The 26,955-nt window shown below is 36.9% G+C and overlaps 1 protein-coding gene across 1 annotated transcript in view; it reads left to right on the plus strand.

The window, feature by feature from the left end:
* Positions 1 to 26,955, plus strand: part of TNMD (tenomodulin) — a 1,096,617-nt gene that overhangs the window by 577,212 nt on the left and 492,450 nt on the right. The window contains exon 3 of the mRNA XM_044057640.1: positions 11,190 to 11,330. Within this exon, the coding sequence (XP_043913575.1) occupies positions 11,190 to 11,330 (141 nt within the window). The remainder of the gene's footprint in view (positions 1 to 11,189; positions 11,331 to 26,955) is intronic.

Raw genomic sequence — 26,955 nt, forward strand, 5'->3', positions numbered from 1 at the left:
ATTTAATTGTGTGCAGAGCTCATTGTAACTGCAGCCACCTATACTGAGCCAGAAGACATAGCAAACCACCTGGCTGATAAATTCAGCTCCAACTTTACCCCTCTCTCCCCCTCAACCTTCCCTCAGGAAATATCAAATATAACTCCCTCTGCTATCACAGGGGAACAGGTCCTTAATGCTCTCTCAAAGACCAAGAACACTGCATCAGTGGTTCCAGATAATATCCCAAAATGCCTTCTAAATAGCATAAAACATGGCCTGTCAGGGCCTCTGGAATTACTATTTAACTGTAGCCTCCAAACAAGTTTTGTGCCTCATGAATGGACAAAGGCAACAGTCATCCATCTCACAAAGGTGGGCCATCTACAGACCCTGGAAACTACAGACCCACAAGTCTCACTAGTCATATGTAAATCTATGGAAAATTATCATGGAGATCATCAGTATAGATATAGTAAACATCCAGACACTGGACCCAACACAGTTTGGTTTCATCAAGGGCAGATCATGCCTACTCAGTCTGGTGGACTTCTTTGAGAAAGTCACCAAAGTAATGGATGAGGGCAAAATTGTTCACCCTGCCTACCTTGACCTGGCCAAGGCATTTGACACAACACCCCATTCTGGCATTGTTGACAAAATCAAGAGCTTAGATACAAACCCATATGTCACCCAGTGGATAGCCAACTGGCTCATAGACAGGACCAAGGAAGTTAGAATTAGGGAGTCCACCTCTACAAAGAAGCAGTCACAAGTGGAGTCCCTCAGGGATCTGTCCTTGGGACAGGTCTTTTTTGGCATTTACTTAGAAGTCAAGGCCAATGTCAGTGATCTCTGGTTGACTAAATTTGCAGATGATTGCAAATTTGGAGCGGTCATTGAATCTCACACTAACACAAATTTCTCCAGGAGGGGCTGACACAGGCAAACAACGTGTGCCATTGACTAAAACTAAATGCCAAGAAATGCATAATGGTATCATTTGGAAAGTCATCCATCACTCATAACTATCATATTGACAACACACACCTTAGAGTTGATCCAGTAGTCAGGGACTTGGGGACACACATAGATAGCAATCTAGCCTTTGATCATCATGTGTCTACACTGGTGAGGAAATCATTCTACATTTTGCAACTTATAAACAAAGATATGGCATCTAAGTCCAAGGAAGTCATTGTTCCACTGTATTCAGCATTCATCAGACCTATCATTGAGTACAATGCCCCCTGTGGTATGCACCTAACTAGGCATATCCAACAATTGGAACATCCACAACGGTTTCTCACTAAAAGAATACAGGGTGTACATAAAATGCAGACCACCTCAAGGCCCTATCCCTGTATTCTGTCTCCTACAGGTTTTGATGGGAGATCTATGCCTGGCATACAGGACATTGTCAGACCCCACTCTGATGGACCTCCTGCATATCCAGAAAACAAACAACACTGAATTACCCATTCTAAAGACTTAACCTTGCCTGTGATATAAATAGGACCTGCTGTAGAGATAGGTATATATCCCAGAGACTACCACGTCTATGGAACAGGCTCCCCATGCATGTGAAGCAGAGTTTGTCCCTAACCCAATTCAAGTTCAACTTGAACAATTGGATGGGAAACCAGAAATTCATCCCTGGTTTAGCACCTCTGTATAATGGACACAGGTAACCTGTGAATGGTTCATCTCCCAGGCCCATGCTTACACTTATCAAGGGTATCAGAATGTGTCAGAGATTTGGGATGCATGGCTAGGCTTAAAAGGCCCTTGTGGTTGTTAGCCTAGTAAACACCTACGAACCTATGAATCTGTCAACCAGTTCTTCATAGCACATACATTAATACAAGTCTTATTGGTTTCTGTAACATACAAGTAATTTTTACCAGTGATACATACTAACCACTACATATAAAGGCACCATCATTTGACTTAGCTTTTCTGTCTTGCTTCATAGGAATCCCCAGAAGTGTGCTCACATTCCCCTCAGCAAAAGTTACATGCCATGTCTTGGCCAATCTCCAATCAACCCAAGGCTGTCTTGTTGCCCTGCACTGTGAGACCCTGCATCGGTGGAACACTAAAGTGCTTTCAGCTGCACTAGTTCCCCTCAGCAAAAGTTACATCCTGTGTCTTGGTCAACCTCCAATCAACCCAAGGCTATCTCGTTGCCCTGCACTGTGAGACCCTGTGTTGGTGGAACACTAAAGTGCTTTCAGCTACACTAGTGTATGTTAGAGTTGTATTTAATCTGTCCTCCAAACAGAAGACTGTTTCCCCTTTCACTGCCCCCCCCCCCCATTTCTCTCTTCCTATAGTACTCCTAGGTCAATTACTTAAAACTACTTTCTCTTTGAAAAAGTTTACGTATGTACCTGCAGCCCATACTTCTTTTGTTTTTCCCTGCAGAAGTAGTGGTCCATTTCACCACTCTGTACTAGATTAGTAGTATAACATTTGTAGTTATTAGGTAAATACACCACCACACTGACCTGCAATTAACTTGGCTTGGTTTTCCTGTTTTCTTTTTAGCAGCTGGCTTAGTCCAGTTTTTCTGACTTTCAACCTTGCATTACTTTGTCTCTATACCTTCCCCCACCTTGAACCTGCACACCTCCCAACCCACTTCTGCTTAATTACAGAGGCATCAAAAAGCCTGATGTAGAAAGGCACCATCAAACTCCTTAAGTTTTTGTACATTTAAGTGCATCCGGGTGTTTCCCTCCTTGCTGCAAAGTTAAAAAATAACCTCCTGCTAACCTGAAGGCATTCCTGAAGCTGACTCCTTGCCTGGCTTCATAAAGCTTGTACTCCTAAAGTTTTTGTACTTGTATGTTGCAAAATACCTTTTTACTACCTTTCTGTAGTGCCTATAACTGCTTGTTAACCCTCCGGTGTGAGATTTAGTAGCCTATCGCAGACCCAAGGCCATTTCCTCCCTCCACCCTTTGTCCCCTCATCCTATATCTTATCCCTTTGGAATAGCTTCTTGCCTACCACCTCCAGCTTCTATTACCCCCCCTGACCACTAGGTGGCAGTCTTTACCTACACTATATTCTAGTATTAAAACCAACTATCCCTCAGGTTCTACACCCATTCTTTGGCATTTCAGTACAATTCTAATCCCCCTCTCTGCACATGAGAACCTCACTCTCGCTTTACTAAATCATCTATACATATCTAATAAGCTTATATACTCTGCTCCCCAGTTTTCACTTTAGTTACTTCTGTATTACGCCAAACACAAAAGACATCTGATGGTCTTTTGGCTGAACTTACCTTACTGCTCTTGCCCGCTCCATTCACCCTGCGGGCTCACTCCACTCCCCTACCCTACCCCCAATTCCCACACACCCCAAGGAATCTTTCCTTATACTGCTGGAAGCCACACCCCCACCCCACATCAACTAATAGCTCAACATATCTCATTACATACTCAACCATCTATTACTAATTTACTCACACCTTCTACTATCTATACTTTCCTCATTAAACAAACCTATCTCATATTTGCCCTTCTATAACCCCTTATTTTCTCATTACTTACATTCCCCCATTCTCATTATGTCAACCCCTGCCTTACTAAAACTCTCTAATTTCCTCCTCTTGCCCATAATTCTTTCCACTCTACTTCTATCTCATAGCCTCACAGGCTATGAATTCCTAACCTCCTTTCAATTTCAACACTCCTTTAAACAAACTTCCCCTTTCTATCTATCAGCCTCACAAACCCACAGTAACATTACATCCCCATCAGCCTACCTTCTCCCACAGTTTCGCAGATTAAACCATATTAAGTTTTTCCAAACCAGAAAAATAGACCCTAGTTTATGTAAACTAGTAAAACTTCCACACAATCCTCAGTACCTACTACTACACGGTGACATTCACCCAAACCCAGGGCCTGGTAATACCTTCTCTGACTCCCATTCTTCCTTCACCTCTATTTCCCATACCCCCTCTTCTTCCTCGAACTCTCTTCTCATTGCCCACCTCAATATTCGTATTTTAAATAACAAAATTACCCAACTCCATGCCCTACTAGACTTGTATTCCTTTGACATCCTATGTCTCACAGAAACCTGGCTCAAACCAGTTACTAAAGACAATGATATCATCCCTCCAGGTTATAACATCCTTGACCGCCCTAACAAAAAGGGTGGGGGATAGCGATATTGTTTAAATCTAAACTACAGGTAACCTCACTAAACACTCAACCTCCCTTACCTAACAATGCTGAAATCTTAATATCTAAGCTCCAAATTAATGCTAATAAATCTATATACATCATTTGCTCTTACATCCCCCTAGGCAACAACATAAGTGCTCTTGAAAATATCCTTAACTGACTTTCCACATCATTTCCACAAGAAACCATTCTCCTTGGAGACTTTAATATTGACTGGAACTGTTGTATTTCTGATAAACCTACATCTCACATTAATCTCTATGGCTTCTATCAAACTATCACTGACCCTACCAGAACCCATAAACCCAGCAACAAACAAACTACCTTAGACTGGATACTAGTCAACAATAACCCCCACTCTTACAAAATAGGCATACTTCCTGATGATATTAGTGACCACTCTCTTACCTTTATAACTAGACAAAAGATCACCATTCCCACTCAACTAAACTATAGAACCACCAGGAACAAAAAGAACCTGAACCTAGGTAACTTTCAAGCAGAGCTAAAAGCCTGCAATTGGTCACCCCTCAATGAAGCAGTCTCTTTTTTTAACAATACATTCCTAAAAAATCCTTGAGTACCATGCCCCCTCTCGTACTATTAAAATTAGGAACAAACCTGCTCCCTGGCTCTCAAATGAGACAAGGCAAAAAATGAGACTGAGAAATAAAATCTGGAATATATGGAGAAGTACCAAAGACCCTATTGATCATGTAAACTTTAGACAGCTCAGGAATGCCACTAAAAAAATCAATATTCCTCTATAAAAAAACTATTACCTTAAATTCCAACAAACTCTATATCCAAACTCAAAAAAATTTTGGTCAGGATTAAATAAATTACTCCATCCTGAACAAGCCAAAACACCTACCCCCTCTAACTTGACTCATAATTCTCCCAACCAAATTGCTGATATTTTTAACAATTTTTTTTCAGAAACTGTTCAATCTTTAGCAGATACCTTACCACCACTGACTCATCCATGCCAACCACTGACTCATCCTTGCCAACCACCCTACCCCAAGTATTACAACTGAAGCCTGTCCCAAAATCTCTCATACACTCGCTACTTCTTAAGCTTAGACCATGCACTCCATCAGCTGACCTCCTCCCAGCTGAATACCTTCAAATGGCAGCTGGAGTGCTTGCCTACCCTGTTTCCATCTTAATTAACAGAACCATTACAGAAAGTTCCATCCGATCCCTCTGGAAAGTCTCGTATATTATCCCACTGCATTGGGTGGGAACTCAAATGAACTCCCAAACTTCCGCCCCATAGCCCTACTTTCCCCCATAGCAAAAATTATGGAGAGATGAATTCACCATCAGCTACTTGATCATCTCCTCCAAAACCACCTGCTAGTTGACTGCCAGCATGGTTTTAGGCCTTTCCATAATACTACAACTGCTCTACTATCCTTTTCTGACTGCATTAATAAAAATCGTAACAACAGCTTACTGTCCTCAGCCCTCTTTATCAACCTCTCAAAAGCATTTGATATGGTTAATCATCAATTACTGTTAAACTCACTCAAATCACTTTCTCTAGCTACCCAGACAGTTAATTGGTTCAAGTCCTATCTAGGAAATAGAGAACAAGCAGTCCTCTGGGAAAATAAACTATCTACTCTTCTCCCTATAACTCTTGGAGTCCCACAAGGCTGTATTCTGTGACCCCTCCTCTTCACTATTTTCATAAATGATCTGAAAATTGCCCTTCCACAAACCACCTACATATAATATGCAGACAACTCGACATTAATATGTTCAGCCTCCTCGCCTGCTGGACTTCATTCGAGTACCCAAGCAGTATTTACCTTAGTTGAAAACTGGTTCCATCAATGCTGTCTCCTCCTTAACCCCAAAAACCTAAATTGGTACTATTCTCTCCCACTCAGAAGTCTCCTGCTATCAACTTCACAATTACATCTAATAATGGTACTGTAATAACTCCGGACACAACCACCAAACAGACACGCATATCAACCTAACCATTAAATCAGTTAATAAAAAACTTGGTTTCCTCTACAGACTTAAACCCTATCTCACACCTCTAGCTAGGACTGCTATAGCCTAAACTCACTCAATCTCTACCCTTCTCTATGCATCCCCAATCTATACCAACCTATCTAAAATAATCTTCATAAGTTGGAAACAGCCTATAATAACATAGCTAGATTTGCCACTGGTGCCCCTTTTCAAACCCACCACTGCCAAAATCTTAAATTGCTAGGATGGCTGGAATTGCAAAGCCAGATTCTTTTCCAGCAACTTACTACTATACACAAGGTCTTACACCATTCCACAGATGCACCCATACTCTGTACCCTCATCTGCCCATATAAAAATCTAACAACCCTTCGATCCGCTAATAAGGTACTAGTAGCTACCCTAAAGTCCAACAACAAATCTGGAGATAAGCTTGTTCTCGAACTCTATTGGTAACTCTTGGAACACTCTTCCAACTGAACTAACAGCCCTTTCTTCTACCCCACTTTTCAAGAAGCAATTAAGAATCTTCCTTAAAGCCCAATGCCTTTGCCCATGCACAAATCCTGACACTTTCTCCCCTAGCAGGACCATTCTTTACTATCTATCTTTAACATGCTATTTCAGGTGCTCTGATATTCTCTCTTATTTCCTACTGTAGTAGCTTACCTCCTAAGATTTGGTAAACTTTATAAACAATGCTACCCTCACAAAAAAAAAAAAAGTTTTATTAATCCTTTTACTCAAAATTTTTAATTTATTTAGTCGGGTATGTTACTGTAACAGTACTATATAAATGTTCCTGTATTTGAAATGTTTTACCTGTCTGACATCTGTATTGTATATGGTCAAGATTTCTGTCTTGTAAATTGTCTTAATGTGGAGCTTTTCTCCCCGGGCCTCTGCTGATAATGGACATACATCCAGTTGGACTATCCCGGTCAACAAATGTAAAATAAATAAAAATAAATAAATATTGCAAAGTTTTCTCCTCACCATGTTTCTGGGACTCCAAATTTTTAAAGAAGAAAAATGTCATCTTTTTATATATGCTTTTATTAAGGAATAAAGGGATATATGAAAAATTCTGTGTAAAACATTTCAGTACAACAATGCAAAATGATAGACAAGTCTTTAATGCACTCCAACTAAGAAAATCCTCTATTCAGCTTTACTATGACCTCATAAGCTATCTATTGTACTCAGAGCAGATCTGTCTATGCATCAGTCTAGGATGATCGGTCACTACTTTCACAGCCACAGCAGTGGTACTAGCTTCATCTTCTGTACTGACAACAGTGACAGGGTTCATCTGTATTCATTGCTGATGGGAACATCTTTCTTCCATGGTTCCCAAAGAGAAGATACCAATTTTGTCATGTTGCAAGCTAGTCCTATGTCTCCATCTCAGTAGGATGAAAGGAAAAAGTCCGTTATTAAAAAACAAACCCATACACCTTAACTATAACTGACCTAATTCTCACTACATTTACTGTTATTTTAGAACTTATAAAAGAATATATAAAAGTAAGGCCTGTAATTGTCAGAAATGATACTGAGAAGACAGACAAAAACCTTGTACAGAACTGGTGCTAGAACTATGTCAAAGTTCGGGTAATGTATTTTACTTTAATTCCATAGTAAATTTTGCCATATAACAAATATACAAATATTTAAATGAACAACAGATTTCTGTGTTGACATACTCTTCAGTGAGACAAAAAAAGCAAATCACATCTTAGAGCTGGGTTGCCTCTGGTCGAGAAACTGACATTTAGAATTTGGCAGCCCAGGCTGGGAAACAAACATGGGTCACTGAAGCATCAGCAGGAGCCAGGATGGGTAAAGCATCACATTGCAGTTGTCCTTTCCAGAACAGTAATGCTAGGGTTATGCCAACACTTTGGAGCTTACAGTATACTGAATGGACAAATTCTAGATGAGTCCCTGTATCTGAAGCAATAGAAAAAAAAGAGAGATTAAAATGTAGGGGCTGGACATATAAATAAGGACACTAGAAACCTGATTTACTAAAAAGGGCCTCTGTCAAAATAAACATAAGCAATGTTATGTGTTGTCATTCATGTAGCATTAGTGATCACCTACTGCATTATACCATCAAGCAGCAACTAACATTGAAAGTAAGAGAAAATATCAGAAGGGTCCTGGCAAACAAGGCTTGAAGAAAAAAAAGTCGTCTTGTTCATAAGAAAAGCAGGTGAAGGCTATAGGCATTAGATAAAATAACTAAGCTAGTACTAAAGCCAATTACGCTGAGTGAGAATATTCCAGAAAGACTGTCAAGGTCAGGGTCTTCCCCTCCTTCAGACCTTTATATCTCTATTGTCCCTTTTGATATAGCAGAAGTATCCATTAGTCCATGCTTTTTAAACACATCATTCAAAAGATGTAGGTCTCCCACTGCAGAGCAGCAGAGAAAATTAACAAGGGTACTATTACAGCTTCAGCTACTATGGATCACTGCATGTAATACAGAAAAGCCACTGATGACTGTGATAAGTCATGTCATTCTAAATGTGCTCATAACATTTAATGACATCCTCTTGTTGATATAACAAATGGTATACTAACAATACCTTCACACTTAGCATAGAAAAAAAGAATGGAAGGTCTACAGAACTGATTTACTACAGGCTAATTAAGAAATTATTAAACTAAGGCTTTAAGAGAGATATCACTAACACAGCTTTATCAGTGACATTACACAATCACATGATGAGAAAGTAATGTTTCCTTTGCTTCATTAAACTTTATAGGTAATATACATAACGCATAATTAAAGTAACTGTTTACAGCTTAGCATTAGTTGTCACTGAGAAATGAATATTTCTCAGACAGCAAAGAAAGCCACACAAATCTCTAGATAGTGCCTGACATTTCCAGCAATCAGCTAGCAACTTTCATTTCACTGGATCCTTACAGTGAGTTGTTTCTGCAAGGGAATGTGTTCAGTACTGCCAAAGGGCACAGGTAAAAAAAAAACAAGGTCATATTAAAAGATAATTTAAACACTTGCTAACCTTAGTGGTTCTCAAATCATACAATGAATGCAAATTCTTACCAGCAGAGGTCTGAATAGTCAAATATATGGATGCAAACCACTGCTTCACTTTCATTATACACCGCATTCAACTTTGCAACTGAATTTCCATCCAAAACTATATGTTAAGTAAGAGTTCTAGCGGTGTTAGTCTGTCAGATCATAACAAATTCTAGCTAAACAAATTTACTAAAGAAAAGACTACGCCACTGTGGCATTATGACATCCATTGCACAATTCGTCTGCTGCATAAAAAGTCAGATTGTCTCCAACTTTTGTTGTCTAACAAATTATAATATAGGGGGAACATTTTTGAATAATAATGCACTTGTATTGCTGAGAGTAATATGTTCAGTATCACTTGTGTGGAAAAGAATAAATGAGTGATAATCTAAAATAACATATTTCTAGTGGATTCCTATCAAATATTCGAATGGACAAATTGTCGAACGTCATATGGTTGAACCCATATCATCAACACTTCAGCGAACTGTTCTGACTGAGATCGCATTACAGTAGGGATCAGGAAATTTGTCCTTTTCCCCACTGTAATGCAATCTCAGAGTTAGTATAACAAGGGTGTGGGGGGGTTGCCTTTGTTTCACTGGATTGAATTATCAATGATATGGGTTCGACCATATGACGTTCAACAAGTTGTCCTTTTGATTATTTGATAGGTATCCGTTTCTGGTAAATACGGCTGATGCAGTGCCTGCCTTGTAACTGCCTGTTACTTTGTCACTAAACAAACTGGTGAACAATAAAAATTATAATGTATAATCAAATCAAATCAGGAATGCATGCAAGGTACTTACCTATGAACCTATAAGAGATCAAGCAACTTTATGTCCCAAAGTATTGTAGTAATCAAAATCTTGAACCAAAACATTCATTTATAGTTTACATTTTTTTAGCATCTGTACTGCTTCTTAGCAGCTTGGGTCTAAAAATTGGTGTAAATATTATCTTTCTGTTACAGATGTGGCCATAAAATAATACATGATATACTAAACTGTGTAGAAAAATTTAACATTACTTCTGTCAAATTTATCATCATAGTAATTAGCCAAAACATAACATGTTTTAAGTATATCATCTACTTGTAATGCAATACTTGCATTTGTAGTCAAAAGATCAGTGGGTACACGTGGTAGAAATGCACTTTACTGATAAATGCGGTCACTAAGAATGTGATATTATTTGCACAGTCAACTGACTGCTATTAGGAGGTGAACTAGAAGAAAGTCATGTATGGAAAACATAGTATTGGCAGCTAGCCTGTATTTTATCAAGGGTGTTATAGTGACATCATATGGATTAAGTGACATCATGCTATGAAAAATGTCACTTAATCCATATGATGTCACTATAACACCCTTGATTAAAAAATGCAGCCACTCAAGGAATCCTGGGCAGAGATAAACGTTAGTCATCATGTTGCAGTTCAGTATTGTAAGGATTAACATGGAATCATGAGTATAAATTTCAATTTTGATTCCATGCATAATAAACTCCATATGGTATCTCTAATAACAGTAACAGTAATAAAACTAACCAGGGGGTTAGCAAGAAGTTACATACAAAATCTTGACCCATGCATGACTATTTTGATTAAAAAACATGTGTATAAAACTAATTTATACTATAGACAAACGGTCACAGTGTTTTAAACAAACAGGGTATAAAGAGTAGGGAATGATGAAAGAAAAATATGACAACACAACTGTGCAACTTGCAAGAATTATACAGTCACTATGTTTTGTATGGGAATCAGCCTGAGTGACTCATCTAATACTAGTAAAAGGTTTACCAGTATATGACTTTTGTTTCTTCTAATGACAGTGTACTCATCCAGCAGAGAAATATGAGCAAGAATAGCATTTTAAAAATCTGTCAGTGTTCACTGACATGGCTATTGTAATAAAACTGTGTATTTCCCTTGAAACTAGGTTTATGACATTGAATACAAGATGATGATCAATGGAGAAGTAAAGAAGACCCTGATGGAAATTGATTCTGCAAACAGGCTTGAGTCCTTCAGAACAGGAAATGCCAGTGATGAGGTCCTAGAAATCCATGACTTTAAGAATGTGAGTACTGTGTGTGCATGTGTGGTTATGTCACTCTAAATTTTTTTTTCCCCTCTGACAGTGCAGTCATTTGCATGAAATATCACTCTGTCTTAATTGACCTTGTAATAAATATTAAAAGCCTTAAGACTTGGAAGTAAACAATTTTAGTTTTGGCTTATTATTGTTAGTCTGAAAATGAGATATTTGTTGTACAGAATTAACAATGGATAAGAAACTTAAATTACAAATGTCAATGATAAACCAAACTTAAAAATAATATTTAGCTCATATGGTTAAAGCTAGAAACAACTAGCAGGAGTTATCCTGTCGTCCTGGGTTTGATTTCATCTGAGCAACTCATTTAATCAGGAAGTGCTACCATGTTGTCACTGAAAAGAGGACATTTTGCATAGTAGCTGATTAAAAAAATACACAGTAAAATGATTTCATATTATTTTCAAGCTGTTAACAGAAAACTCACTTACCCCCTCTGGAAAGGGAAAAGGATTTGGAACAGATTACCCTTTTCAAATACCTTCAGTTCTGGCTAGATCATATGCTAAACGTTTGCAGAGTAAGGGGAAGTAGTTATTCTTCACAATTACCTATTGCTTACTACAAATGTTATATATCTTATAGCTGTCACTTTAGTCCACCGTCGCCTCACTTTCAGCTGCCCAGTTTATGAAGTGGCATGTATTTATTTGGTCATCTTAAAATACTACTCAGCTATCTCTGCCTCTTTCCTGTCTGGATGAACATGCATGCATATGGCTGCTACCTTTGTCCCAAACCAGATGGCCACATATCTTCACAGGCAGACTGAGGTACCAGGCTTAACGGTCACATATCATCACAGGCAGACTGATGTACCAGGCTTAATGGCCATATATCTTCACAGGCAGACTGAGGTGTACCAGGCTTACCTAATCCCAACATTCTACTTCTAGGTTCTCTGCAACATTGTTTGCCTAATAAAAGTGATGTTACATTGTTACACATGCAGATGTTTGGCCATGTTGCTTTAGAAATGCAGACTTATTGAAGTCTGCTTGAAGTGATATTAATTTATAGTAACTACACCTCAGTAGATAAACAACCTTTCTGAAACCTTAGATGAAATCAAAAATCTCCAAGATTGTTATGTCTGGGATTGTTTAAGACATTTTAGATAAATGCATCTGTTCTCACGAGTTAGCAGCAGCATTTGGCAAACTGAATTATTCAGTGCAACAATACAAAGTCATTAAGAAAATGAAGCCCCAAACTCTGTGCATGTCGGTCATTTATTCCTCATCGGAATTCCAGACTGGGAGCCCAAATATCCCTACCGGACCCTTTCTATCACAAAATAAAGTGCCCTGCCTTGCCTATAAATTTAATTAAAGGCATAGTGTAACCTACAAAGGCTATTCATAGGTACTATAAATTAAGCATGCCATTATGATACCAGGTATGGAGAAAAACAGCAGTCCCCCATTTAGAAACAGTGGATGGATTCATACACCACACTGCAGTTAATGTTGCTCAGAGATGGAAAATGATTTAAATATATATATTTTCCAATACAACTGATATCATGGAATATTAGGGAATACTGAGTGAGATCCTTGTCAGTCTGTGTTGTATCCTGCAGCACTGATTGTTAGATTGGTCACTGCAATAGGAAAGCAGGTATACTGAGTAAATCCCCCCCCCCCCCTTGCATGCATGCATGCATGCATATGCAGCCAAATATGGAAATATCCTTTCTAGCTTGATCTGCTCAGTGTTAGGGTAGCAGTAATTTGTATTACTTATTCATATATTCATTTATTAATGAAGTTCTACTATTAGGCATAGATGCCTCTTTTCATGGATGAGCTAGGAACTGTACATTTGGCTTAACTGGAGCCGCACAGTTTGTAAGCTGAGACAGACAGAATCCATTCCTGTTAATTGTAACACTGGAGCTTCTGAACCTTTAATTGCAGTTTAAATGAGAGTTAGCTCTTAAAGGGGAACTGAAAATTATGTAGTGAAAACTAAAAAAAAAAAAAACAAAAAATAGAACTATCACATCTGGCCCTTTTTCCTTATGATTTCTTCAAAGAATTTATCCATTTCCTCCAAAATTACAAAAATCACTATACCATTTCTACAGAACCCCCATTATTTGCATCTCCCTTCTACCATCTCCTCAAAAAAATAAATAAATAAATAAATAAATAAAGGGCATTAAAAAACACTCGTTGTTGTTTCCTAATGCTGATTGCTAACAGCCACCATCCTTTGTTTGTTAAAATATACTGAGAACACTTAGCTCACCACCTCACTTCTTTGACTTCTGTAACCTTTTCCTCTAAAATAATACCATTCCTTGCACCCTATTACAGAAAACATTCTTCTTAGCATTGACAAAGACCTTTCCTTGATTTATTGACATTTATTTACCGTGAAAGTCCCACTGGGTGTAGGTGCTCTTTTTCACCGGAGGTCTGGGGGGGAAAGCTCCAAGGTATCCTATTTAATGCAATCAATATTTACAGTAAAGAATTTTGTAATGCAGTTTCAGTGAATACACAGCATAATAGTCAGTATAATAAAATGTGTATTGATATTTACAGACAGAAGAGTGATGTATAAGATAGGTAGGCATAATTTAAGAAACGCAATAGATCAAAGCATTACAGAAGATAAGCAAGTTTGAGTGTTAACAGAGAAGTATTGATGGAATAGTAATTTGGTTGTGCCAATAAGAAGTAGGTATGGTAGTTTAAGTAGAACAATAAAGTGAGGTATTAGAAGGGGATAAGCAGGATAACTGATTTAGGGCTTTAAAGGGAGGTATGAGAAAGGTGATAGTGTTAGAGAGCTATGTCCCAGATGAGGTGCAGTGACAAAGCTAGCAGGCAGAGAGGAACTCTTTTAATAATGATTTGAAAAGATGAAGGTGTGTGATAAACCTGACAGAAATAAGAATTTTATTCCCAGTTCTAGCTACACTATTGGAATAGAGACTGACCCCCACCCTTTGTGGTTTCTAGACGCTAATTGGCTTGAAGTACCACAATTATCTATTCAGTTCACTCACGGCCACATGAAATAGTTCTAGACCCCTTGGCCAGTTCAGTGACTACAGATTCTGTAAAAGTTGTATAGCTGAAATAAGTTCAAAATTTTCAATCAGTGTCCATCTATCCAAAAGGGACCTCGGGGTTCTGTCTTGTTACTAGTACTCCTTGAAATCTTTAGTAACAAAACCCCTTCTCACTAAAATCATTAGTAACAAAATCCCTTCTGACCTTTCACACCTTCTGCAAAGCCATAGCTATATCTAAAATAAAAAGAGTTCCACACATGGAAAACAAAAAGGAAAAAAAATATCTTTTAATCACAAATTATGTTAACACAACCTATTCTTTCATGTTTAACATCAGCAGATTTGATCAGGCACTGTAATAATACACAATTATGCTCATCAAATAGAAAAAAAACAAATATATTAATTTAAAACAAATAAAATGACGGAATACTACAATGAAAAGGTCTTCATTACATTCATATACTCAGTCACCAATTTAAGAAAAACTTTGCAAAGAATCAAATAAAATGGTGACAATACCATAACAACATTACAGCTTTGCCTGCAACTTGAACAAGTCTCTCTGCAGTGTTTATAAACTGGTGTAACAAGGTATATAAATATTCAAGGGAGTTTGCTGCTTATAGGATCATAGGAAGTTACTAGGCTAATGTTCCTAGGGCCCTTACAGCCTAACCAAGTTCTAACCTTGTTTTCATGATCAGCACCTATTGCCCCTGTCCAAGAGAGACACAGGTAGAACCCCGGGGTGAATTTACGGTTACCAATCCAATTGTCCAGAATGCATTTGAAGAGGGACAAGTAGGTGTTCTGTTTGACATGAAGTGGGAGTCTGTTCCAAAGGTGTGTTAACATCTGTGAGACAAATCTGTCTCCCCAGCAGGTTCTGTTAATGTCACATACCAGGTTAAGGTCCTTAGAGTGAGTAACCCATGTGCCATTTGACTTGTGGATATGCAGCATTTCCAGTAAAGCAGGGTCAGAGATTACCTTATACATGAGGCAGAGATCACCTCTGAGTGTACAAAACAGAATAAAGTGACAGTGATTTCAGCCGATCCACATAGGCAGATGCTGAAGACCTGGTCTCTCCAATTGTTGCAGGTGCCTGGAAAGGTACATACCAAAAGGGGTGTTTTACTCAATTACTGGCCTGATGAAGGAAGAGGACAGGGCAGTGGTTAAATAGGGTCAGTTGGTCAAACCACCTTCTTAGTAAACAAATATATAAACAGATGAAACAAAACATTTTTCAAAAAAGTCTGCTTATACTGGTAAAAATATGACTTGATCTAGAACTGAACCAGGGACACATGAAAGCCATATTGATTTACAGAGAATGTCAGTGATGACAGATGAAGAAATGTAAATATTCAAAACATTATGGCACATTGGATAAGATAGTGCAGATATGCAGAATACAGTTTTGTTCACGATGTGCATGCTAAGTTTCCATACAGGCAGTAAAGAAATGGTATTATCAAGCATTAGACAAAAGAAAACAAACTTAATCTTATTTTTCTAGACAAGGGAAAGCAAAATTAATCTTATTTCTCTAACACTAATATATAATTTTTAGACTGCTGTGATATATGTATCCATCTAAGAAAAAAATGAAATAATGTGTCAATATTGATTTGTAACTCGCAAGTTTTATATCTTAGCAGCATTTGCTGTGCAGTAGCAAAGCAGGAAAAAAGAAATCACTATGGCTTAGGCAAAGTAATGTGTCTCCGAGCAATATTTTAAATTAGGTTTCTGTCCCTAATGGTTCAAACATTAGAACTCTTGGAATGTAATTTCAGTAAAATAGGTTAATGCTGTAACCGTTCTAGCTAGAGATGTAATTGTTTTATAAATTAAAGCCCAAAGTTACCTATGCTAAAACCATGACATATTACAGTGATAAAATTGAAAAATATGGTGATATCTGTCTCTTCAAAAACACATACATCTGGATGTATTTATATACGAGTGTGTGTGTGTGTTTGTGAATGTAAAATGGACTGAAACTAAAGATTTTGTTTTTACCATGTATTCCATTTTATTAATCGAATTCAAAGGTATCAGATATGTATGGATTTATACACTTAAACGGACTGTACTCATAGTTACTTCACTGCTAAAATGCCTACAGGTTATCACTGAAAAGAAAAAGAAATCGGATAAATGTCAGATAAATGTATGCACAAAAATTATGCTATTAGTCCAGACAGATCATTTCATATTATTAACGGGAAGAAAATTAAACAGTCTTCCTTGTTTAGAAGATGAAAAATTAATCTCATATCTCAACCCCAAGAATTACTTGAACATGCTTGGCAGACCCCTTTTATCCGCTAGTCTAATTATAAATTTATTCTCCAAAAATGTGTTTGTTGCTAACCAATATGCACATTGTCAAGGTGTATGTAATTCAAACAGTAAGTGCTGCTCAGGGTATATACTTCATGTAAACAGAGTTGCCAAACAGAAAAATAAATGCACAAAGGTGATATAAATAAGGATGCACAGTCTCCCTGGAGTTTGAACATCATTTGTTAGTTTAACTACTGAAAGTTTGTAAGAAGCCACAAACCAGATGGTTTATATACAAAAAAGTAAACATTTGCCTTCTGAACTGCTTCACAAATTAGTTTAATCCTCTGACAGTAAATGTTCGAGCAAGCAGGGTTTCAGTTATGTTATCGCAATAGAAATAAGGATGTTTGTGTACAGAATTTTCACAAAATCTCAGGGAAAAAAATAAGCATGCATTCAGCGTGAGTTGGTAATATGCAGTAAAATGTGTATTTTTCTTTTTCTATATATTTGTTTGCTTGTTGTTTGGCTGTTTGTTTTTGCATGCTGTGTAAAATTCTGGATATGGGAAAAATGCAACAATCTGCGTTCAAAGAAACGTCTGGAAATTCTCCTCAGCTTTGAAATCAAAGAATTCTGAAGAAGTAATACTGAGGCAGCTTACATTTATGTTGTTGTTATCATGTTATGTAGCACTGACAAGGCAAATGTGTGAGAGTAGGCATTACCAGATGAACCAGGGGAATGACATCAAAACCAGCTTTAACAAAATACAAATGACAAAATATTCATGCAGAAGTCGTTTGAAAAATGGCACTGAAACCACAAAGTTTAATTATTGAAATTGTCTTGGTACATATTTTACAGTCATGCATTTTCATTACCATATCAGGTTTGCAATCAAAATCTCGAATGCCATTATGTGAACTTTGATTATCAAAAGGCAGTTTTCAAAGTTATAACAGCGATTTGAGATGTGTGTGCATTCGTTGTTGTGAGATCGACATTTCGATTGTAGATCGCACTACAGTGGGGATCGGGAGCTTTGCCCTTTTCCTCACTGCACTGCAATCTCAGAGTTGTAATATATAATTAGCAGGGGGTGTGAGGGGCGCAGGGGGAGCATGCCCCCTGCAAAACAAACGTAGGCAGTCACTGGAAGTCAAGGTATGTTTTGATAATGTCAACAATGCCGACATCGAACAGTCAGTGTTTTGAAGGTGTCATACTTATGACTGTTCGATGTTGTCATTTTTAACATTTTCATTTGCGTAAATCTTCACTCATGAAATCATTGTTGAGATTTTGATAGTAAACCTCCATATCATGCAATAGTGTTGGAATATTAGCCAACAACTGGTGATATGCAGAAGGTACTAGAACTAATATGCACACAGGAATAATTGCCTTGGCTGTCTTTATTTCAGGTTCTACAGTGCACCTAACCACTTTATTCATTCCCTCTAGGGATGAAGTCTGACTAGCAAAATTAACAAGCTATCAAAGCAGTCATACTGTACGGTAGTTCCCCCAAGTTCAACACTCCTGGGCACTAGACATGCACTAACATACAGATATCAATGTAGGAGTTGCGTATATATTTCTGCATGCATGTCACTGCACTAGACATAAACTAACCTATAGATTATAATGTAGTAGATGTGCATATGTTTCTACATGTATGTCACCACTGCAAGAGAACATTCTTCACCATCCAACATACATGTCCTGTCTGGTTCAAGCTTCCTTCTAAAGGCTACCAGTCAGTGAAAAATCCTATCACTGGTCATTATCTCACTGTTGGTCATTAAATCTTTGCACCTTACTCACCTTATCTTATCAAAATGGATAACTAACTGGGTTTATACCTTGAGATTACCTAAAGCATAAAAGCATGAGTAACCTTTGTTTCATCTGGCTTGCAAGGTCATCATAAGTTATGTATCCAGAGGAAAAAAGCAAAAAAAAAAGAAGAGAAAATAATATTGAAAGGCATATCACCAGACCCTGCCTTTGCAATAGTACTACCACACTTTCTATTAAGTTTTTCATTTTGTGAGTACTTAATTTGAGGGTACCCAATCTCTTCTTAATGTGTTTGCTGCTGGTTACCATTACTATCTATAGTCTTTTATTTTCAGTAAAATCTCCAGTCAGTCCTTTTAAATTGGTTGCTTGGAGTACTGGCCATGAATATTAGCAATATTTGTATACTCATGGGATACTCATGGGCATGCTGTCAATGGCAGAATCCTGATGGAGACTGGGGATCACACAGAGGTGCTTATCTATATGTGGAGTGGTGGTGTACATCACAAGTACGCATTGCCTGTCAATACCTTGGATAATAAAGAGCATGTGTCAGGAGTCAGGGCTGCAAAAGCCCATTCCTCCTGAAAATGATGTCGCTGCCCTTGCAGGGTCAGTAGAGTAGCCAGGACAGTAAGCTTAATGGACAGAGAAAATCAGAATTTTAAAAAGTGTGACATTTTCAATGATGAAAATGAAATATTAAAGGTCCGACTATGTGTTTTCAAGTAAAGTGTAGATGGAACTACAACCTGCAAGTACAAATGGTTGTTGCTTCATCTAGTTGAAGGAAAACATTTTTTTGCTGAGGGGCAAGTACTTCTTCTGCCCCAGTTCTCCCTTACCTAGTCATAGAAACTCTGTCTGATGATTGAAAGAAGGAAAAGTTAAAAAAAAAGTAAATCACTGCCACTGCTGTACTAGAAAGATCACCAACACTGGTTTCGTATAACAAATCTAGTAGAGGAGTTAGTACTCATCCAGATGTGAGAAAGGAGTTACAGCCTGGTCGACTTCTAACATGACCGCTAGTAGGGAAGTCAACACAAAATTAGTATTTAGTTTTGGCATTATGAAATCAGAATCATGGCGACCCCTAACCACTTTAAAGCTGGGTTTCACATGAACAGCTTTCCAGTTTCAGTTTCTCTGCAGCACTCAGTGGCATACAAGGATTTGCTTACAGCTTAGATTGGAAGAATGACTTGGTCAAAAACTATAAAATGATCCAGGCCTGAAGGGACATAATTAGCCAGTACTGCTTATGGCAAAATATTTCAAATTGACAACAAGCTGGCCAACCAGAACCTAAATCACTAATTGCGCACAAGTCACCAGCATTACATACTGCAGCTGTTCTTCTGTAATATCAGACCAGCTGAGTAGAGATCACTTCTCTTGTTCTGTTATGCAGAACAGTTGCTACTCAGCTAAATAATCTTAGATACTTCAGTTACCATATTATCCAGTAATAGTGAAAAACTGGCAAAAATATATCTACAGAAGTAAATGTCATTATAAGTGCAGACATCTGGGACATGTGCCCTGTCTTCTCAGTGGTCATTTCTGTTCAATTTTTAATAACATTTATTCACCAATGCCTAAATACAGCACGAGCTTCTATAAACTCTTCTTAGTGAGATGTTTTACTGTCTACTGTATAATACATACTTTCCTGAACAAAATGGCATTGTGTGCACTGAGTTAGATGGAAAACAATCAAACTCTGTTTTGTATTTGGCCAAGATTGTTAAGAATCTGATGTAAAATATATGTAGTGAAGCAGATGAAGAGACCTTTAGTGAAGTGCAAAGAACTGCTCATATTACCAGCATGACACATCTCCACCAGTTTCCAAAAGTGATAAACATTTTAATAAGTAATCGGCATCAACCTTTTATACTGCTGTAAACAATCGTAGATGTACATGGCCCTTCTGGCTAACTGATAATTTATGGAAACTGTTATCCCAGAGTGTGTCAAGCATCACTTTCTATGGAGACAATCAAGTAATAGCACATTCCAGCAAGGAGCAAACAATGCAGCCACTCTCTTGTTAAATTTATAACCCTCCCCATAAAGGTAAGCACTTTTTTGCTCTGTGGCCTAACATCCATCTGTTGATTTGGAGAAATTTGCCTCAACCAATATTAAGAAAAGTAACAGATGCCATAAACCATAACAATCTTAAATAAATTGCAAAAATGGCAAAAAAGAGAAAACTGTATTACATGTCATCCCAGAATATATCTTTACCAGTTGTGTTAAGCTAAGGTTTGCCCCACTTGTACTATGAAAGCTTGTGGCAACAGTGTGCACACTTCAAGTTCTTGGTCATGCAACCTTGAAACAAGCTGTTAATGGAAAACCAAATCAAACTCTTTTTTTTTTTTTTTTTGTTTTGTTTTGTTTTTTTTTTTTGTTTATTAAACACCTTTATTGAATTATAATTTGTGACATACGCAAGTTCACATTTACAAACATTATACTTCACATATATTTCTATATATCATATAACTTAAGCAAGATTACATAAATAATTCAATTCTTGCTCCCCACCCCTTTTTCTTAAACAAGAAACATCTATATTAAACCATCACCTACAACATAGGCAATCATACACTTATATAAATGAAAACAAGATAAAACAAAATACGAACTGAAACCAATAAGAGCGGTAGAGACCAGGTTTAATTTAGCGTTACAACAAGTGAATAAATACCACGCTTTCGGTAAAGACTGTGCTTCACCTTCATCAGAATACTAGATACAAAATAACAGCTATGAAATTCTACCCTTTTAAAATATCGCCAAAATGTAATTAGAAACGTCACTTCCCTTCTGAAAGAAGGCATATTAAAAACCTGGCGTTCACTAACCTAAAATTTGAATACTTTATTTTACAAGCTTATACAAAAATATATTTAAAAATTAAAAACACCTTTTCGGACATGTACAAAGAATAAAATAGATTACACCAACAGATCATCAGCAGCAAACGGCAATGGCATAGCCTTACTCATTGACCCCTAACCACTCCAGCAGCCAAGATATTCAATAGCAGTTTAAATAAACATATTGTCAATAGTATAAAAAAACTTTGAATCATTTGTTGAAATTGTTTCTCTTAAGGTTTTATATCTTATTTGTATACTCGATTTAATGTATAGCCATCATCAAAAAGTAATAATATTGTCGATTAGAACGCTTAACATCAGTTTACCATCTAAATTAAAAATTTAGAATAATAATAATATTCATTGTAAATATATTTAATAATATTAAAAATTTAAATTTTTGTTCATTTGTGTCACATATGTTAAATAAATTAAATGTTTTAATAATTTAATTATTTTAAATGTACGATATTCTTTTTAAAAGTATCTATATTAATTAATACAATAATAGCAATTAATGAATATTAATATGAATTGTCAAATATTCTATAAAATTAATTAATCTATTACTATTCACAATTTTATTAAAAAATGAATTGATGTTTTTTAAAATGTAGAACCTGAAAATAATAACTTTTAGGAACACTATAATGCTCTTATTAATTAAATAGAATATATATAATGTGTGTATTTCTTATTGTCTTTTAAAGGCTAATAATTTAAGAATGCATTTAATAGATAATATATTCGTTAAGTCCTAGATAGGCATTTGCAGTGGTCCTAATTTGCCACATTAACTCATCTATCTCCAGGGTTAACTGCCATGGCCCACCTCTTGGGTCGTGTTTTCTTTGATGTAAAATAACAAACTTAAAATTGTGATTGGGGTGCTCAAGTATGTGCTTTGCTAAAGCATTATTGGTGTCCTTCTTGCCAATGGCATACCTGTGCTCGATCGGAAACCTATAAATGAAAACAAACCACACCAACACAACCCTAGTTGCAAGGATATTACATCACAAACTAAATTGACACACTCCCATTTGCAAACATTATAGATCACTTATAATCTACCCTATCATTTTCAGTCAAACACTACATAGCTCATTTAAGTCCTGCCTTCTTTTAAACCTCATTCCTTCCCAGTATGTATTCTTCCCACAATTCCCATTTTTTCCTATGTAGTTTGCTCCTACCCTTTTCTAAAGATATCAATTCCAGTTGTTTTATCACTGTTACTATATTCACTACTTTTAGTATATTTGGTTTAGATTTTGATTTCCATTTTCTAGTAATTGCTTTTTTGGCAATTCCAATTCTGTATCATAGCTCAGAAAAATCATTTCCCTCATCACACCAGTCTACCCACCCAGCATCTCGAACAGTGCATCCCAATTTCCTCATTCTTCCCCCAGCACATCTCCAACATTTGCTGTCTACAGAGGAAAAATTCCCTGGAGTTGACTTGGGGTATAAAAATATCTATGTAAACATTTCCAAGCAAAAATCCTAAATCTTTTAGATTTTGTTGCATATTTGGGAGACATACATATATCCTCTCATTGTTTCTTTGTGAATTGCTTATCCAGTCTCTTCCAAATCCTTTATAACTTCCATAGATTGATTCTTATGGTTATCATGCAGTATTTTATATACCCTACTAATTGAATCAAGGGTTTTTACAGGTGGGGACCCTCTCTCCACCCCTTTACCATGGAGTACAGCCCTACAAAATATGTATACCAATTTCCTAGTTGCATAAATTTGGAGAAAGGAGAAAGTCCACAACAATCAGTGGTCTGGAGTAACCTCTCTTTTTTCACTCTTACATAACCTAGAAAGTTATTTTGGTCATCGAGAGCAAGAAGCACTTAAAAAGAAACCCCTTGTGCCACCTCTTTTTTACTCTGACCACAATGCCATGACTTTCCTTGTTTATACCAAAGGAATACTAAGATATATATAAATGTAATATATATTTTACCAGTAGGTGCATAGTAAATAGACGAGAGGGTAGAATTTATTGAATCAAATTAACAAAAGGACCAAAGTGTTGGGAGCATAACTATGAAGGGGAAAGGTAATAAAATGGGACTAGACCAACCTGGACTGTAGGATACGGACTGCCTTCCGTACCAGGAATTCATAACAGAGTAGAGGCAAAGATAAATGAATAGGGTACTGCTAAGTGAAAGCCCAGCTCTGGTTGAGCTTACTGAGTTTGTTATTGTCTGACAAAAAAGAAATAATTGGTAAATGGAAATCAAAATATAAACCAACTCTACCAGAAGTACTGTGTATTGTAAAACTGATGAAAGAATTGGAGGTGAGATCTTAGACATGAGAAAGAGCATATTACACAGAATTAAACAGAATTTGTGTAAACAATACATATAGAATAATATCAGGAGGAGGAGAGAAATTTAAGGGAAGGCAGGACTTGAACAATTTATATAATGTTGGATGAGTGATATTTATTTAAAAAGAAAGCATGTATGTATAATACATGAAGCTAATGGAAATGTTTACAAAAAATTGTTTTCTTTTCTTTAACTGTATGCAATACACATGGCATTGTTCAGTATGTGTGAAGTTAAAAAAAGGTGTTTAAAATGGAGTGAAACAATAAAAATACCATCTTTAAGGATTTTTCAAACAGTAACTGGTGCCTTGAATAATCACATTTTATCACTCACATGGACTGTATATTAGGCCTCTGTCACAGCCTACTGAATCTGTCATAACACTCTACAGCACTTTAAATCACTGCATTGATAAATGTATTAACACGAGGCATAAATGTATTCAAAAGTTCTGCAATAGACTTAAATGGTGGGGTTACAAAATCAAACATCTTAAAAAAAAAAAAGTCCTCAAACTTTACTAAATCCAAAACAAAAAGACTAAGGCCAACTTTAGCTAAAAAACAGCTCATTTAAACAAATATAAGAAGCAAAACTTCCTTCCAGGTATTGCCATTTACATGGTTGACAATAATAAGGCCTTATACAACAATATTTGACAATAGGAGGAGGAGAGAATAACAAGATGATGTGCTAGAAGAAATTGGTACTACCATAACCGAGCCATACGATACAGCAAACAATCTGCCATACAGATTTAGAGTAAATTTTAGTTCATAGATCTAAGCCATATCCATTCTTCCTTCCTTCAATATGATATGACCTGAAATTACATCTGAAATGGTCTTCTTTGCCCTCAGTAAGGGCCAAAATAACAGTTCTGTGGGACAAGGTAGGATACCAGGAAGACAGTTTTGTAGTATGAAAAATAACCAAGTATACCTCATTATGTACAAGCTACACCGAGTATTAAAAAATGGCTTTGCCCTTAATATCTGGCAGCAGGCAGGTTGTTTCCTTTGTGGACAGCCTGCTTCTAGCCTGATATTTGGAAGCAAGCTATCCACAATGGAGACACTTCACAGACACCCGTGATTACACTCCAGTAATAAACATAAGCATATTGTGGAAAGTGATAGATAATATCTTATGGAATGTATTTTAATGGGCACAAAAAGCTGCCTCCTCCATTACATATTTTGTCAAACGTAGATCTTGTATGCTATCCTCATAAGTTTTCTCAGAGTATGACCTTGTCCTTAACCTCAGTGACACTACATCAATTCAAAGTGCACTTGCCATTAGACACAAATAGTGCAGTACAAATGACCTTGCCTCCAATGAAAACAATGCAGTATTTCGTCATTTCAGAACCCCAACACTACCAGCTGAGCAACTGCTAAAAGTTAGTAAATTAGTAAAAAACCTTTGATTCCTAAGGGGCATAATCGGCAGATGCTGATCGGTCTTCAATACCGTGCAGTGCTGTCCTTTATATGCTAATATTGCATTTTTAGGCAGAACTGAAGAGCTTGGCATGCTTACTAAATGACTTTGCTGTACTTTAAAAGGAGAGACTTTTTCTTAAATTCAAAGAACTGCAGTGTTCTCTGTTTGGCATAAACTATAGCAGATACTTGTTACATTGTAGCATTAAATCTGCCAGAGTTTTTGTTTAATCTGAAGATTTTAGCTCTCCTTGTGTGACACAAGCTGGTAGACATCCATCATCTGTGGTGTCTCGTTGGACTGGCAGTTATGCATATTAAAGTAATAGATGATTGAGCAGGAGTAGTGTCAGAAGTGCTTACATGTTCTATTCAAGGCAGTATGATGAGAACAGAAAACCATGAGTTAGGTGAGCGATGAGATGCATCATTAAATCACGATCACCTAAACGGTGGCTGTGTGAAAAAAAATGGAACTCCTAACTTTACTTAAAATCTGCCTGAATGGGTCTGCGATTTATTTTTGGTGATCAGAACAACTAAATAGTCTTTAGATGCCATCATTAGTTTTCCACATGATCATCAGTTGCTGTTTTCTATAAATTAACTATTTATGTGTTTAACGTTTGTTTACCGGGAAAGTCCAACAGGGCTGAAGAGGCCCATTTTCAGTGGAGGCCCGGGGAGAAAAGCTTCACATTACAAGAAATATAATGAGAAAAATATTTTTTCAAGCAATATTACAAGTAATATTACAACAGATAAATGGCCATGCATAAAGAATAACAACAAAGGAAGTGTGTAATATTAGAGAGAGGGAGGAATTTGTTAGAGGAGGTAGGAAGAATAAAAATAAAATTAAATATTGGTAGTGGGAAGGGGAAGTAAAAGTGGGTTGTTTAGTTTGGGTTGGAACATGCAGAAATCCATAAACTTGTCAAGTGTATTTTGACAAGGTTTTAGAAGTTATTTTGTTGTCTGTGGTTCTAATGTTAAGGGGCAAATTGTTCTAGGTTTTAGCAATGAAGCTGGACTATAGGGAGTCTCCAGCAATGTTTTTACTTCTGGTTATGTTGATTACTGATTTGTTACTGGATCTTCGTGTGCATTTGTTTGAGTACTGGATTAATATGTCTTGAAGGGCTGGTGTATTTTTTCAGTTTGGTGAATTATTTGATGGGCCATTGTGAGTTGGTTGAGGGTGAACAGATTTGGTAGTTCTAACCAGGATAGCTGTTTAATGGTCTGGCAGTGATGAGATCAATAGGTTAGATTGGTTGTGAATTTTGCTATTTTGTTGTAACGGCAGTTTAGTTCAGGTAAGTCAGATTTGTTAAGGTTACTGAAAATGGGGGATGCATAGAGAAGTGTAGAGACTAGATGGGTTCTAGCAATAATTGTTTTAGTATTGTTGGTGAGGTATTTATTGCACCTGTATAGTGTTCCACGTTTTTTATGCACTTTTTTATTGTCTGGGCAATGTGTATTTCAGATTTAATGTTTTGATCAATGATGATCCCTAGAAGTTTGTTTTGGGTGACTGGAGTAATGTAGGTATTGTTAGAAGTGATTGTGAAAGGGGTGGTTGGAGTAGTGGCTTTGGTGGGATGAAACAACATCAGTTTAGTTTTGTCTGGGTTAAGTATGAGCTGAGAACTGACTAGCAGTTTTCAACTACAGTAAAGGATTCTTGTGTTATTTTTTGAAGTTGCTAGAGTGATGAGGCAGAGCAGATTAGGG

Source organism: Protopterus annectens, chromosome 15.part0 (genome assembly GCF_019279795.1).
Source record: "Protopterus annectens isolate FY-2018-M chromosome 15.part0, PAN1.0, whole genome shotgun sequence".
NCBI lineage: Eukaryota > Metazoa > Chordata > Ceratodontiformes > Protopteridae > Protopterus > Protopterus annectens.